The sequence below is a fragment of the Podarcis muralis genome, chromosome 10, assembly GCF_964188315.1.
Source record: "Podarcis muralis chromosome 10, rPodMur119.hap1.1, whole genome shotgun sequence".
NCBI classification, from domain to species: Eukaryota; Metazoa; Chordata; class Lepidosauria; order Squamata; family Lacertidae; genus Podarcis; species Podarcis muralis.
Window position 1 is genome coordinate 49,628,515 of NC_135664.1, and position 17,103 is coordinate 49,645,617.

At 45.5% G+C, this 17,103-nt stretch overlaps 1 protein-coding gene and 1 long non-coding RNA gene across 7 annotated transcripts in view; one reads left to right on the plus strand and one right to left on the minus strand.

Annotated features, from left to right (window-relative positions):
* Window positions 1-3,884, plus strand: part of MYH9 (myosin heavy chain 9) — an 82,138-nt gene extending 78,254 nt beyond the window's left edge. For both annotated transcript variants that reach the window (XM_028745969.2, XM_028745967.2), the window contains exons 38-41: window positions 672-880; window positions 1,606-1,714; window positions 2,217-2,389; window positions 2,495-3,884. In XM_028745969.2, the coding sequence (XP_028601802.2) occupies window positions 672-880; window positions 1,606-1,714; window positions 2,217-2,389; window positions 2,495-2,612 (609 nt within the window). In that variant the 3' untranslated portion in view covers window positions 2,613-3,884. The remainder of the gene's footprint in view (window positions 1-671; window positions 881-1,605; window positions 1,715-2,216; window positions 2,390-2,494) is intronic.
* Window positions 878-16,878, minus strand: LOC144328994 (uncharacterized). Of its 5 annotated transcripts, none has more exons than XR_013394394.1 (5): window positions 7,685-11,055; window positions 7,441-7,533; window positions 7,157-7,240; window positions 6,481-6,716; window positions 878-1,278 (listed from the first exon to the last, which is right to left on the minus strand). It is a non-coding gene; the product is annotated as an uncharacterized LOC144328994 (long non-coding RNA). The 5 variants fall into 5 exon arrangements; XR_013394395.1 differs by lacking the exon at window positions 878-1,278 and adding an exon at window positions 16,735-16,878 and having other exon boundaries at window positions 2,909-6,560; window positions 7,685-8,096; XR_013394396.1 differs by lacking the exon at window positions 878-1,278 and adding an exon at window positions 16,735-16,870 and having other exon boundaries at window positions 2,909-6,560; window positions 7,685-7,839.
* Between the last annotated feature and the right edge of the window lie 225 nt (window positions 16,879-17,103).

Consider the following 17,103-nt stretch of genomic DNA (forward strand, 5'->3'; position numbering starts at 1 on the left):
CAACATGATGCCATCATGTGGCAACTTGGAAGGGATTCTCCTTTTAAGCCCATTGCAAGCCACCTGCAAAAAGTGATGGCAGCCACACCTTTATCCGCCTTTGTTGTTTATTTTAAAGTTATTGTGACTTTTTAATATTGTATCAGATTGTTACTATTAATGTTTGATTTTTATTATTTTTATGTGTGTTAGAAGCTGCCCAGACGTTGTATTATTATTATTATTATTATTATTATTATTATTATTATTATTACTATTAAATGTCATATGTTATGTCAGAGGTGTCATGTGAGCATGGATGTCATGCCTAATTAGGTCCATGAGCCAGTTTCCCCACTCCTGACCAAGAAATTTGCTGCCTATTCCTATTATACCAGAAGGTGAGCATTGACTACTTGGTGTAGGCTGCTTACAAGAATGAAATATGCCTGCTTGTTAAAAGGAAAGGTAGATTAATGAATGTAATATTATTTCTAAAAACTAGACATTGTGAAGTTATTAAGGTTGAGAACAAGCCTTGTCTACAGAATTACATTTTGAATGCCAAGATTATAGAGCAAAGGAAACAAATAGAAGATGGAAAGCGAGGCAGAGATTAGATATGAAAACTTCAGGAGACTGTATTCAGAAACTAGCCATGACTTTAACCAATTTCTTATTATCTTCCCCAGATTGACCAGATAAACACAGACCTGAATGCAGAGCGTAGTAATGCCCAGAAGAATGAAAATGCTCGCCAGCAGTTTGAGCGTCAGAACAAGGAACTTAAGGCCAAGCTTCAGGAAATGGAGAGTGCTGTGAAGTCAAAATACAAGTCTTCTATTACTGCGCTGGAAGCAAAGATAGCACAACTGGAAGAACAGCTGGATGCTGAGACAAAGTAGGTGCTTGTGATCTGTCATGCATTCACCCTGCATCTTAATGTATGGGTGCAGTCATAAAAAAATATCTGTGAAATATTGTCATTAACTTGGGTGAAGAAATCTGAACTGAAGTATTTCTTGACCTCTGTTTCTTTATAAGACCAGGTCACATGCAGTTCTTAGCAAGTACTTTCAAGGATCACACATGCATTATCAATGGTGCCTGTGATTGCTCAATCTTCTAGAGTGCCTAGTAAATCTTGCAAACTTAAATCCTTCTGTAGAGGCATCATAACCTTCTGAATAAAAGGTAAAACAGCCAAACAGCCACTGAAGTGCATAATCAGCTACAATGCATCTTCTGTCTCTACGGTTACTGCTTGTGGAAGGTTGTGTCATATGAATTCATTTTAACCTGAAATGCAATTGGCACAAATTAGTCCCATGTAACCCAAGAGCTCTCCTGACTTTAACAGGCACTTGGCTCAGACTGCAGACCATGCCCATAGGATACCTGCTTAGTGACCCATTTTCTGTTTAACTTAGTCCTGGCTCCTGGTGCTCTCAAAATACTCCATCTTGGAGTCATTCTTTCGTCATAGGAAATTGCAAGTGGCTCACTCTTACCACTTTCCTTCTGCAAGTTATCTCCTTTGCATGGGATCTAGGAATGTCTCCAAACATGGAAGCTTGGGCTACTTCTGAATTCTTCCATCAATCTGATGTGGTACTTTCCTTACAGGGAGCGCCAGGCTGCCAGCAAGCAGGTGCGACGTACTGAGAAGAGGCTGAAGGATGTTGTCCTGCAAGTGGAGGATGAGAGGCGTAATGCTGAGCAGTACAAGGATCAGGTATGTGCCGTGTTGAGGATTGGCATTTGGTAATGTTAGCTGTGTGGCAGGAAGCTGCTACCCTGCAATCCCATCAACACTGTTGGAGCTGTTAGCAAGCTTTTAGGGTGCTGCCAGTGTCTTCTGTTCTCTACCCTTTTTGCTGGAGGCTGCAAGAGTCTCTACATCAATAAAATTTTCCACCCATCTAACAATGAATGTCACACGTCATGATGTCTGGTAATGGACATTTCAGTGCCAGCCTAGAGAATTTCCAGCTTCAAGATTGCTTAACTCCCAAATGTTGGCTCAGACTGCTTCTCTTAGAAAGAAGGAAGAAAACTCTGATCATAGGTTGCATAGCTGCGGAATGGCACAAACTTCACAAGGTTAAAATCCAGAATATGGAAACTAGGTTTTAAGGAGCTAGGGCTGCTAGGTACTGTAATCCATGTAGTTCAGATTAAAAATGTTCAGGAGTGAATGAACAAGTGTTGAGAGAGCTCCTTTCTCTGCTTTGCAGGCAGACAAGGTGAATGTCCGTTTGAAGCAACTTAAACGCCAGCTGGAGGAGGCAGAAGAAGAGGCACAGCGAGCCAATGCAGCTCGTAGAAAGCTGCAGCGGGAACTAGAAGATGTCACTGAAACGGCTGATGCCATGAACCGTGAGGTCAGCTCGCTGAAGAGCAAACTCAGGTAAGATGCCCTCTTGCCATATTTCCTGAATGCATGAATGTACACATTATTCAAAGATGAAATGCCAATTTCCACACTGCATGACACTTTTACTCTCTTCAACAGGCGGGGAGACATGCCATTTGTAGTGACACGCCGGATTGGCAGGAAGGGTGCAGGTGAAGTATCTGATGAGGAAGTGGATGGCAAGGCTGATGCTGGAGATGCCAAAGCTACTGAATAGAGCTGCCTTGTGGATCCGGGTCACACATGATGAAGTGACCCACCCTCCCTTTGTCCAGTGGACTTCTGCAAACCCTTCTAAAACCTGCCGGGGGAAGTGGAGCACATCTATTGAAACGTTCCCTTGAATATCTGGAGCCATGACATTAGTGTTGTCCCAGCTTCCAAGCTCTTTTGTATTGAATGCCAAAGAGTCTGCAGCCCAATCAGAGTCTGGGAGCTACAGAGGCCTGTAGCATTCATTGTCCTTGCCATGGCTGCTGGGGAATTTACATAGTTTGAGGGGTGGGGGTGGGGTGACTCCTTTTCGTTGCTGTAAATCAACTATTTTCTTCCAATAACGAGTTTGTGATAGATGCAGGGAATTTGTCCCGTCCCCTTCCTCTTGTTTGCTTTTGGCAATCATGTTCAGTGACCTCACATTTCCAACCTCCTTGGTCTACTCACCTAGCCAGTTTGGGAGTCATGTTGAACAGGAAAAACATGTGTTCCCAACATGACTCCTAAATGTTTTCAAAGACCATACATCTAGGAAGTTTTTCCTAGAAGAGAGTTTTAAGTTGGCCCTCTTTTTGCTAATGTCTGGTCAGATCTGAAGTGCAATGGTGTCTGTGTTGCGTTGTGTCTCAGAGGTGTGTTAGTGGCAGACCAAGGAAGCAGCAAAGTTTTTTCCTGTGTGCTTGCTGGAGAATCTATTCGGGACCAAATATATTTAATGGTAACAGACAGTATCTAGTGGGTTTTGAATGGAGTGTGAACAAAGTCCTTTATTGTGATGTCCAAGCATCCAGCTCTGTAATCGGGGATGGGTTTAGTTATTCTGCACAGTGACTAAGAGTATATTAAAGAAAAAAGAAAAAAGCATTTTAATCTGCACAGATTATACATTGAAGGCCTTTGTATCTCTCGTTTATAAGTAATTAAGAAAAATAAAGGTCTTTATCACTGCCTTTCTATGGGGACTGCGGTTATATAGATAATCTTTACTTTTCTACACTGTACACTGGTTGCTGGATTTACCTGTATACTTAACCATATTGTATATGCTGCATTTAGACTTATGAGCAAATGACAAATTAAAAAAAGATTACCCTATACTGTATGGTTAGTGCTCTCCACTGTGAGAGCCTCCAGTCCTGGTTGCTGTCACAAATAAATCTGCAAACTTTTTTATACAATAAGTGCCTTAGCATGTGCCTCTGCGGTGACTCCACTACAGTCAGTAATGGGTTACCGGTGCTCCTCTAACAATAAAGATTGTCCATGTGCTGCAGTCTTCTGTGTATGCTTATGTACCATGTGCCTGAATGCTGTGGAGCTGCCCTGTTGAATGTCTAGCACTAGAGAACCTAGCGCAAAAAGTAGGGGATATATATTGTTAATAAGAAACTTTTTGCAGTGCCAAATTACTGTTTTGAAACCATCTGTCATCAGCAGAGATCTGTCTATTGGGTATGGAGCTATGTTGGAGAGCAGGGAATGAGTGAACTTGATGAAATAACTGCAGGGTTATACTAGCCATCCTCAGACTTTTCTTTTCATGAAGGTACAAAAATCCCAAATCTCCTGCATGACTCAGCAATTTTTATACCCTACCTGTAGAACAGGGGTCGACAACCTAAGGCCCATAGACCAGAAGCAGCCCACGAAGGCCGTTTAACTGGCCCATAAGCTGCCCCCGAACTGAGCCGCCTGATCGGCAAGTCCCCGCGTGCTGCACTAAACCAGCATGATGCGGGGACTCTCTTCCACAGCCCCGGAAATCGCTTCTGCGCATGACCAGACACCGGAAATCACTTCTGCGCAGGTGCGATTTTGGGCATCTGGGCATGCGCAGAAGCGATTTCTGGTGTCACGCTGCGCCGGCCCAGCCCACAGAGGATCTCCACAGAGTGATCCAGCCCATGCCCGGAAAGCCTTGCCAACCCCTGCTGTAGAAGGCTAGCTTGTCAGTCCATTGTGCCTGTTTTCTTTGTGTAGGGAGTTTATATGAAAGCATTTAATTATACAGCAACCTATCTGCATTTTACAGTGGTACAATTCCAGTAAGACAGTAAGTATCATGTAATTAATCTGAATATGTAGCTCTGCTGTAAGAGATGAATGTCAAGCTTTCAGTAAAAATGTGCTGTTCTTCAAACTTCCCCAGCAGATGGCTAAAGGGGAAATTGAAATTCCAGTGATGTAGCTTCATAGATCAACTTGCAGCCTGATAGTTCGGTAAAACTGATTCTGTTCGTTGTCAGTTGCATTCAATAGCTTCAGTACCCTTCATCCAACACTAGGTGTTGGGTGAAGTTTCATTTTAAAGTACCAATTGGATCATTTTATGGACGATATACTACTAGTATTGGATGGCTTGTTCAACTGATACTCTAAAAAGGGGCCTACAATATAATAATCTACTTTTAACTGGGCAGCTTTTCTGAGTAGCCTACATTGAGTCGTTAAGTGGCAGGAAGACCAGTGAAGAATCAGAGCTTTGATACCTACTTTAATGTGGTTAGTATGATTATATGAGCCTAGCTGAGGATGAATCTGAGGCAGTATTCAAGCAAAAGCAGTTAACCTTGAAGGGAATATGCTGCTTACTGCTTAAGTTCCTGTAAAAATCTTGAGGCAGGGGAATAGAAGGTATGCTGAAAATGTAAGCACTTGTGTGGCTACAGCTATTATGTGAAAGGGAGCTTAGCAACAACTTCAGAACTGGTGCTGATGAAAATTCACACACTTTTTCTGGAAATGAGCTGGGACTGCACATGCCTCAAATCAACCTATGCTCCCCCTCCCTCATTCCCCTGCAGAAGCTGCAGTGTTCTGTGGGTAAATGCAGGGAAATCCTTGCAACATACACAACTCACCCATTTCTCCTCAATCCAATTCTCAAAAATAAATACAAAGTGATTAATTAAAAAATAGAAAGACTCATACTGTGTCCACTGTTGCTAGCTTGCTCCCCAGCAAGGTCACAAAACAAATGCTAAGCAGAACAAAAAAAGCTCCTAAAAATAGGAAACTTCATTTCTTCTCCACTGAACAGAACATGCTAAAAGGTTATGAGGTCTGGCTTTCAAGAGAGTAGTTCTGAGCATGCTCAGAGCAGATGTATAATTCTGATAACTACTCCATGTTGTGGGGCTGTCTTCCAAGGCTTTCAAGCAGTCTTCCCAAAACTCATATAGTGGCTGCCTCTTAGCCCTCATAACAGAGGGAGTAGGAGCCTGCCCAGCTGGGACTGAAAAGCCAGCAGTCCTAATATTCAACTATTAACCGCATGGTTTTCCTGACCAGAGACTCATGGGAAGAACAATACAGTGATGGGCAGCCTGTGTCCCTTTAGATGCAGCTCCCATTATCCCTGACCATCAGCTGTGCTGGCTTGGTGTGATGGAAGTTGTAGGCCAGAAATTCACCCTGGGGACCAGTCCACTGTTCTTCCCATTCCCCTTCCAAGAAAAGGTAGGACCGAGGGTATCTGGTTTCTAACTTAATATGTCAGACAAATGAATGGGGTTCCAATATTCTTGCTCATCACTGTTTCCTCAACTCTTAAGCCATTCAGTGATTAATCTGCAAAAAGTGCTATAGACATGAAAGGTACTGTAGGCATTCCCTTCAAACAAAATAGTCTCACTGTGGCAGGCTTCATTGAAGATGAGGAATAGTGCTGGAGTTTTGCTATCCTTTGTCAGAAAGTAGTCAATTTCACTTCCACTGGTGGTGCTGCTGAAGCAACAGAACTGTTTTCAACTTGTAATGTGTCCTGATTGTAGGCAATTCCTGTCAGACATCAAATGTGCCAATGAATCCACCTCTCGAGAGTTTACATGGGGGAGCGGGGAACTGCTTCCATTAAAACACACACACACCTCTTTCTGCTCAAAAGCAAGGTCTCTAGCTGCTTTTCCACCCATAGGATCTTTATTTTCACAGCCTCACAGCCAGTTTTCTAAGTGGAAAAAAAGAAAGGGAAAGGTTTGCACAGATCCTCTGCTCCCAATTGCACTCTTCTGTTTGGATCTCTTTTGGCCACTCTGGCTTCCATGCCTGGGCTTCCCTCCTCCTCTGTCACTTTGTCATGGGATATTTCGTCCTCAGAGGATGACTGTTGGCCCGGACAGGATGGAGGAACCAGCCCAGAGGTGGTCACAGTGGTAGTGGGGAGAGAGGAGAAAGAGAGCAGCCCAAAATGAGACAGCCACTTTTTCAAAGGATTCAGAGGCTGACTTCTGGCAGAGACAGGACCCCAGAGGTGGTGGCAGTGGTGGTGGGGAATGAGACAGGAACTCAGAAGCCAGACTCTCCTGCCCACATTGAGTCGCTAGCCAGGGAAGCCCTACAGCCCTGGCGCCATGGGGGGCTGGTTCATGAGCCAGCAAGCACAGCCTGTCCTTAGTAGCCCCATGCCTGTCTGCCCCCTTGCTCACAACCGGTCCAGAAGGTGGCCTGGCTGGCCAGCTGGCTTCTCCTCCTCCTCTTCCCCAGCCTCAGGGTTGCCCTTGTGCAGCTCAGCAGGGCTTCCCTTCTGTTCTGTCTGCTACCTACTTCATTCAATGAGTCCCAAAACGAATCCAGGGAGGACAGGGAACTCAGGGAGCTGATGGAGCTGGACGGGGTAATTTTTGGCACCTGTGAGGAAAAGATGCAAAAGACGAGCAATTTGCACAAAAGCCTTTCCAGGAAATCAAAACTTGGGACACAGGCTTGTATCTGAGTAGAAATGCATGAGCACAAATAACTGTGACCCATGACTCTGAATGGGTCCCTCTCCAGCCTCAGGGTTGCGCTTGTGCAGCTCAGCAGGAGTTCCCTCCTGCTCTGCTACGTACCTCATTCAGTGAGTCCCAAAGCGAATCAAGGGAGGACACAGAGGACAGGGAGGAAAGGCTGCTGAGGGAGCTGAATGGGGACAGATTTGGAACCTGCAAGGGAAAGATGCAAAATACGAGGAATTAAAAAACACAACCAAACATTAAAACTCAAGGCACCTATAACTGAAACAACAGTTCTATTCTGCGGTTGATATGCCCCCCTCCCCTTCTGCCAATCACCGCTTAGGCCGCTGCCACCTACCCAGTCAGGACTGAGTAAATCCAGACGCGGTCTCGGGGTCTAGACAACGTGGTCTCGCTCTGTCCACCACCTGCCTCCTTAGGGGAGTCCCAAAAATTATCACTTTCTCCAGCTTCGTGGGAAGTCAGAAAGCTCTCCGATCCAATTTTGGAAAACTGCAGAGGAAGAGGGGGAAGCTCTTTCAGTTGCGCTGGGAGGAGGAGCGAGAATGTGTGGCATCAGCCATGCAGGCAGGTCTCTGCCCCAAGGAAGCTACAGTCGGAGTCGCTCTCGTAGGCTTCGTAGTTGAAGCTCGGGGCTGTCCGAGCCGACGTCTCTCTGGGGAGCAAGGATTTTCTTCCAGCTTGGGGTCCTCCAGTACACAACGTCAGAGTCCCCGATATCCAACTGGCTCGTTGAAACGCTGATACGGCTGCCACAAAGCATTGTTGGGTTAATTTGTACACCGCTTAATCATGTGTCCCCGCCCCCAATCTCTTACCTCCGCCCCCCTTCCTCTGGCACTGCAACAGAATAAAAGAAGGACTTAATGGAGAAGCAAGATCTGTTGGGTCGTGGATGCTCGGCTCAGGTTGTACTTGTGCAAATCAAACCATGCCTCCTGAAGACACCACGGTCTCCGCTGTCCATTCCAAGGAAACTGAACCTTAGAAGATCCACATCTCTGCACCCTGGCACATCCACATCTCTGCATTTATTTGTGGATTTATTTGACTTTATAAGTAAAAACTTATATTATAAATTCTCAGTCCTCCTGAGAGCCAGTGTGGTGTAGTGGTTAAGAGCGGTGGACTCGTAATCTGGTGAACAGGGTTCGCTTCCCCGCTCCTCCACATGCAGCTGCTGGGTGACCCCGGGCTAGTCACAGTTCTCTGAAGTCTCTCAGCCTCACTCACCTCACAGAGTGTTTGTTGTGGGGGGAGGAAAGGAAAGGAGATTGTGAGCCACTTTAAGACTCCTCAGGGTAGTGATAAAGCGGGATATCAAATCCAAACACCACTTCTTCTATGTTAATTATATAATCAGGAGCCTTAAGCTGGGCAGTATCTTAGAGCTGCACCTAAGAGCACAGATGTTGGCATTAGAGGCTCTCAGGTGTGTCTATCAAGATGATGAAAATTTATTTTTACCCCAGCCACTATGGGCAGCTTCCAACAAACTATAAAGGAACAAAACAAAACAAAACATCAGACATTAAAAGCTTTCCTAAACAGGGTTGCCTTCATATGTCTATGGAAGACCAGCTTACTTTTGCCTTTTAATCTCCAAAGGTTCTACATCCATCTTGTGAGTTTGGGGTCTGAGATAACACTGTAAGATTTATCCCTCTCTGCCTTGTCTATAACACCCTCCAGTTTGTCCTGCCTCTGAATATTTTTAGTATTTGGCAGCTGACAGCAAATGGGCAGTTGGCTTGAGCTCCTGCTTGGAATCCTAGAACTGCAGAGTTGGAAGGAACCCTGAGAGTCATCTAGTCCAATGCTCTGCAATACAGGACTCGACTAGCTCATATGTGACAGATGGCCATCCAACCTCTGCTTAAAAACCTCCAAGGAAGGAGAACCCACCACTTAGTGTGGGAGCCTGTTCTATCGTTGAAGAGCTCTTACTGTCAGAAAGTTATTCCTTCTGATGTGTAATTGGAATCACCTTTCTTTTACCTTGAATCCATTGGTTTGGATCCTAGCCTCCAGAGCAGGAGAAAACAAGCTTCCATGTGACAGCCTCTTAGATTTTTGAAGATGCCTAGTATATCTCCTCTCAGTCTTCTCTTTACCAGCTTAAACATACCCAATTCCTCAACCATTCCTCATGCACCCTTTATTGATAATAGTTGGGGAACAGATCACATACTAACAGCGGACAAATAGTAGAAATGCAGAAGTAGCCAATGTGCCCTGCCTATTTTGTTGGACTACTCCCATCATAAAGAAGGCTGATTGCCGAAGAATTGATGCTTTTGAATTATGGTGCTGGAGGAGACTCTTGAGAGTCCCATGGACTGCAAGAAGATCAAACCTATCCATTCTGAAGGAAATCAGCCCTGAGTGCTCACTGGAAGGACAGATCCTGAAGCTGAGGCTCCAATACTTTGGCCACCTCATGAGAAGAGAAGACTCCCTGGAAAAGACCCTGGTGTTGGGAAAGATTGAGGGCACAAGGAGAAGGTGATGACAGAGGACGAGATGGTGGGACAGTGTTCTCAAAGCTACCAACATGAGTTTGACCAAACTGCTGGAGGCAGTGGAAGACAGGAATGCCTGGCGTGCTCTGGTACATGGGGTCATGAAGAGTCGGGCACGACTAAACAACAACACTCCCTTCATTTTTGATTACTTTCCATGCTGGCTGGGCTAATGGAGGGTGTCCCAATCTAAATCTTTATTACCGAGCCCCATTAAAATTTCCCTAGGCTGGTTACAAACATAGAAAGAGGAATATCATATTCTGTCATGAGGAAAATTGCCAAGAGAAACAAAAATGTTCCAAGCAGTCATTCAGGACCATATAAATGAAGTCTGGCACTTGGGAGCAATGCAACATGAAAGTCCTCAAAGAAAATGTTGCCTGACTCACTAAGGAACCACGAAGAGTCTTTGGCTCATATTTTAATAGCTGGGAAGGGATTCCTAACTTGGTACTGCGATGTCTGAAAAGTTAAGTGTTTGCGTTATTCATCCTTTGAGAAAGAAAAGTAGAGCTCTTGGGTACCTCTACTAACAAGTCTTTTTAGGGGGTGCGGAGAGGGGAACCAGAAATGGTATGAAAGAGAACCAGGTGTTGCTCATGTTGGGGTAGCCATAAAATGGGGTTACTGCTAGGTAAAGAACAGCTTCAAAGACATAGTGTTTGAGGCTTGAGGCCATTCATACAGCATCTGAGAATGCTTAAGATGTATTTATCTTGCTAATAATCTTTACCATAGTAGTAGTAAAACATGAAAGAGCCCAGGTTTGTCACAATTTGTACACACATCAGAAGTGTATCTGCATGGTATATATGCTTACTGATAAGAAAATAGATTTGAAGTTAACATATTTTGATTTATTGATATAATACTTTTCAGTCTGAATACTCCCAAAGCAATGAACATTAATAAAAAAGAAATTGTATGTATTTTGAAAAGTTTTTTGTTTGCTATGCATCTGGATCTTAAGATATTGCAACCAAATTTTGTAACAGTTCCTGATATCAAGGAGTAGGTTTTTGATATTTGGATACAGCCAGATGCCATTATGAAGCAAGATGCCAGCGGGAACCTTTCAAAACTGCACTGCTTATAACCACTGGCTATGTCTGTTTCTTCGAATTTCAAAACAACACTGGGTATGTGGTCATAAATACACTATAAAATAACAAAATACCAATGAATGGGACCCTGCAGCAAGAAACGGGGGGGGGGGGGGGACTCCATCACCTAATATGTACAGACTGTCCTCCTGCTTGTTGTAGTAAACAAGTGTAATGCACTGTGTTAGATGCTTTATGACTTCTAATTATATTTTTACATATATGCCATAAACCACCTGAATGAAACCCGTAGACCACTGGCAGTCCACAGTCTGAAAGCCTCTGAACTAAAATAAATCTTAAGGTAAAGGTAAAGGTAAAGGTACCCCTGCCCGTACGGGCCAGTCTTGACAGACTCTAGGGTTGTGCGCTCATCTCACTCTATAGGCCGGGAGCCAGCGCTGTCCGCAGACACTTCCGGGTCACGTGGCCAGCGTGACAAGCTGCATCTGGCGAGCCAGCGCAGCACACGGAACGCCGTTTACCTTCCCGCTAGTAAGCGGTCCCTATTTATCTACTTGCACCCGAGCGTGCTTTCGAACTGCTAGGTTGGCAGGCGCTGGGACCGAACGACGGGAGCGCACCCCGCCGTGGGGATTTGAACCGCCAACCTTTCGATTGGCAAGTCCTAGGCGCTGAGGCTTTAACCCACAGCGCCACCCACGTCCCTTTTAAAATAAATCTTAAACTACAGCAAAGTAATGGAACTGAACTTTTAGCTAGGTTCTCTGTTGAAATTGCAGGTAGTAAAGGAACTGATATTTTTATTTTTTTGTAAATTAAAACTCAGATTCGTGTATCTAAGAATGAACTTGTATAACTATACTCTCTCTCTCTTACTTACACACACAAACACACACACACACACACACACACACACACACACACACTTTCACTTCATGGCTCAGAGATTGGGATGGCAGCAAATGACTCTTGTAGGGACAAGCTTCCAGGTTCTTCTTAGAGAAGGTTTCAAATACCCCTGACAGATCAAACAGAGATTTTTTGCAGACCCACAGCCAAAAGGTAAGGAATGAAGATCATTCAGATAAACAGCTAGGTTGACAGCCCAGGGGTTAGAGGGCCTCCATGTGGAAACCCCCTCCCCAAGGAGAAGAGCTGGAGTCCCACTGCAGTGCCAATGATTACACACACACATGAACATGATGTGCTTATAAAAATGGTGTCTATGGAAGAGGCGCAAACATTTTGCAAGGAAGGAGTAGAGAGGGGACACACTGAAGAAGGGAGAAGGCATACCATGACAGCAAACACCTAGTGAGCTGGTTGAAGCAATGGAATGGGAAACAGAAGTGGGCCTGAGACAATGCTGTTTTCTATATTTGGACCAGACTTGGTTACTCACTGGTGTTTTTGGGACAAACTAAAATGTTAGCTGCAGCATCTGAGGCGTAGAGAGCAGCAGGAGGGGTGCTCCAGGAGGCTGAGGTCAGGCAACGGCCCCAGCCCACCTCCCTAGCTGGTCAAGTGTGGTTCCCTAGCTCTGGGATGAGGTGTGTGATTTCTCATCTGGATTAGGCTTGGGGCAGGTGAGGATCACATTCTTTATCAAGCCCAGATGCTGCAATCAGCAGGCAAAATGCAAAAGGGAAGCAGAGCTGAGGCGCTGGGTCTGCTCAACTGCCCATATTGGTGGACCTTGGCTGGGATGCTCCTGGACCTCTTCAGGGCTGTGCTTTGGGCTTGACTCTGCACTGTATCCTGACTGCTGGACTCTGGACTTTGGTTGTGTGGCTTGACCCCTGGTCTTTGAACTTTGGACTTGACATACTGACTTGCCACCAGGTAGGCCACTAGACAACCTTGGGCCAGTCACTTCCTCTGTTTAACCATTTGTACAATCCTGGAATCTTCCTCTGGCTCTCCTACCAGAAATCAGAGCCAAGCACTCCTTGAGTGTTGTGGACAGGTTCTTCTCTCATCATTTTAAGCCTACACCAAGTGATTTCACTACCCCAAAAAGTCTTTAGTCACCAAGCCACTATGCCTTCATCTCAGGTCTTCTTCCTTCTTCCTCAGTCTTCTTCCTCTTACTGTCTTACATCCTTTTACTGTCTTTCTACCCAAAACACCTACCAACAACAAACAGACACTCTCCAAACAACATGGACTGACCGTGACTGACAAGTTCCATCAAATATTCACTTTTTCTGACTTTAGTCAAGTCCCGACCAATCACACAATCTAACTGAAAATTCTAAATCTGTGGTGGTGACCAATCAAAATATGGATACTTTCTATCCTTCTTTGGTATAATGAGAGTTCTATCTCCAACCCATCCTCAGCTGTCAGTTAAGGTCTCCCAGAGACAGTTAAGCCAACATCTACCTGACCAGACAGAATAATTTCCCCATCAAATACACTGCAATTAGAATACTACTGACAAAATGTATTACACAATAGCCATTAAAACCCAATTTTTAAAATTTTGCTGAAAATTGCGTTTTCAATGACTGCTGTTTACTACTGAACATGCAATCTGCAGAAAAGATCACCTTGTGGTGCAAATAATTTTGTGTGGGTGATTTCAAGCAGTAAATTGGAACAAGCCCCAATCTAGATTGAGAGCACATTCTGGATCAGAGCCACAAGGCTGCTTTTTTCTTCAAAATGAAAGTGGCTAGATTAAGTGGTCTTTTTAAAGAAAGCGTTCATATCACATGTTGTTCGACCCTGTGTTTACATGGAAAAAGGAAAACAAGACCCTGGGTTCCTACAGAAAAAAATTATCAACTTCGATTTAAATAAACAGCTTTTAGTTTTTTTCTACAATCAAGTGGTATATAGTGGTTTAAAAAAAATAAAATATTTTTCTTGAAAAACCAGTCTAGTGCTGCTGTCTTTTACTTTGAAGTACTCTGGCCAAAGTCTCTGTAAATTGGGTGCCACTTCTGAGTGCTCACACCTTCAAAAATTCACATTGTAAGACAAACAGTCTGCCTAATATTTCACACAAAACTACAACTGATAATTAAATATGTGGAATGGGCAGTTTGAATGAAAAAGGTCACAGCCAACACATTTCCTGCCTCAGGGAGTACAGGCATCAAAGCCTGATGGCATAATGAGGAACACAGAAAAATTCTGCCAAAGCTAAATGTGATTGCCAAAGATATGTAATTTCAAGCAAAGCTGTATATGGCAAGTTGTATTACTCATGCATCTCATGGGGTTGCAAACTGACTCTAACCACTCAGGAAGTAGACAAATGTCATTGTGGTTGCTCATCAAACCCTGCATAAAATCTGAACTTCAACAAAAAAGAAAAAAATATATACTGGGGGAAAATTAAGCCATTTGAAAACAGGCCATTTTCTTGTTTACTACAAATTAATCATCTGGAATCACCAGGTTAAGGAGGCTCTTTGACAGTTATATTTGCCATTACACCTTTGGGACAGGAAAATGGAGATCTTACAACAGTGACTGTGAATTGTGCTTTTGTAACTGTACCTGGCATAGATGTTATTGAATTTCTGCATTTTAAAAATACCAAAATATTTCCTTTGAAAAAAAATATATCCAGCAAAAGTAATATAGCATGTTTTTCTTCAAGGTTGCATCTGTCCGTAAGAATTATACTTTCACCTATTGATGATAAGACAAATGGCATAGACTTAAAAGCAGCATGTTTCAAACTTGCCCCCCCCCCCCAGACGATGCTTTTACTGCAATTTTTGCACAGGTGTTATTCTGCTGTTGCATAAGATCCAAGTCACATGCAGCTTGTGCCCATTGTTCTAGCCCCGTCGCTGTAGGATCAGAAGCACCCAGGGACATGAACTTGGAGACAAGATCTGGACAAGGTGAGGGCAACTGAGAGATCTCAAGAGCAAGCAGTGTTTGTCAGCTCTGTCCAGGAATCTGATGCAAAGGAGAAGCGGGACAAAGGCAGAAGCAATGAGAGAAGGTAAGAAGAGACAAAGGTGAGAGAATTAGGTTCAGCTTTTCACAGCATATGACAGCATGGCTAGAGGGACAGCACAGCTAAGCTGTTTAGGAAAAGGGCTACAGGTAGTCCTGGAATGAGAAGCTGCTGCTTGCCATCCATCATCCACTCTGTGCTGCTATTACAATAATGCCAGAATGGGAAACCAATGGCAAATATTTCCCCAAGGGAAATATCAACCATGGTTCACCACAAGCAGATCTCTATTTTTGAACATGGTGCACACTTCCCTTTTGCTCTTTATGTGCATGTGGAATTCTCTTCCCCTGGGCTTAGCTCCCAATGTTGGAGTGCAAACAAGGGTGGGAGGAGTTGTAAATAAATAATAGTGGGAGTGTCTTTGGGCATATGCAAAGTGCAACCCTAATCATGTCTGCTTGTAAGTAAATCCCACTGAGATCCTTGTTTAAGAGTGTTTAGGAAGCACCACAGCCTTAGTCTGTACAAACCTGGGTTTAGGATTAAAACTTCAGCAGTGGAACCCTGCCTCCTTTTAGAAAATATGTGGAAGCACCTACTGTGTTGTATCTAAATAAATACCCAAAGGAGCATCTTTTCCTATATCAGCTTGCCTGTGCGTTAGTATCTGCGGAGGCAGCTTCACTGCAGGGTGGTGGGGGGGACTTTTTTCAGTCTGAGGGCCACATTCCCTAGGGCAGGAATTTCCAAACTTGGGTCTCCCAACTGTTTTTGGACTACAATTCCCATCACCTCTGAACCAGGAGGAGTAGGGGCATATCCCAGCGTTGGGCAGGGCCAGAGGCAGAAGCGGCTGGAGCAATGAAAGTAAATCTTACCTTTGTACATTGGACTAAGTTTCGACACACACTCGTGCAAAGGCCAATTTCAGCTAGGCAAAACCAACAAGGATGGTACAAAGCAAGAGTCAGTGAGCAACGTGGCCTGAAGAGTCTTGCCAAGGTCTGAATAGACAGGGGTGGGCCTGGGGCTCCTCACCCCTGTATTCACACCCCAGTTAGGGGACACTTACTCCATGGTGCTGCAGGAGTGTTTTCTCCATGATGGCACCCAATTTGTGGAACAGCCACAGGAGCTGATATTTAAGCGCCATGTTAAAGCTGACTTATTTGCTCAGGCGTTTTAAGTGCTTTCTTTTTTTTTTTAAGTGGGCGACGGTTTGCTTTGCCTTTCAGTCGCTGTTTGTTTGTGTTTATCCTGACGGCTTCGCTTTATGGTTTCGTTACATTGGGGTCGCGCGTAATTTATTTCGTCTCTCGGGCCTCAGCCCTGATGAAATAAACACAGAGCCTCTTTCAAACAGAGCCCCGCCGCCAACCTCAACAGGGGCGGCAGCAGCAGCAGCAGCAGCGGGCCTGGAAAGAAGGAAGGCCGCCTTTCCAAACGAGGCAGCTCGTCTAACACAATTTCCTAGCGCGGGGCTCCTTGTCAAGCAGCTGGGAATAAATCCACAAACGGTTGTTTTAGTGAGCCGAGGAAACGAGCTCGGGCACTTCTGCACCTGGGGGCCACCCGAAAGCCGAGCCTCGCCTGGCGTTTATTACTGGGGGGGGCCCTTCCCTCCCTTCCCTCCGAGTCTGAGGGAAAATCGACTCCCTCAGGCAAAGCCCTCCCTTCTCCCGCCCAGCCAAGAGGCCTTCAAACGTCCGAGCCCTCCAGGACCTCTCCCAGGCCCCGCCCTTTCTTAAAGCCGTGGCCCCGCCCACCTCATCCCATTCCCGAAGATTGCCGAGCGGGGGAGAGAGGAGGAAAGGGGAGGGGGTCGCTCCGAGTCGCGTCCTCGCTCCCATACGGCGTTTCCGAAAATTACCGAGGGGCTTCGGCCTCTCCTTTCTCCTCTCTCCCCACTCTACGTCTCCGGCGGAGACGGCTCTTGCTGCTGCGTCTGCCGCCAGCACCGCTTCGCGCGTCGGTGCGCCTTCTTCTCTCTCGCCTTCCCTTTGCTCGGTTCTGTTCGGCGCTGCCCGGCGGGCCCGAGTCGGCGCCGCCGCCGCCGCGCTCTTTGGGCACAGCCTCGGTCTCCCGCTCGCGGGCTCCGGAGAGGCGCCGGTCCCGCGCGCCCCCTTCACCTACTCCTCGTCTCCCGCTGGTCCTGGCCGGACCGGGCTGGCTGGGCCTTCAGCAGCGCCGCTCCAGCTCCAGCTGCTGCTGCCGGGCTCTTTCGAGGGGGCGAGGACGG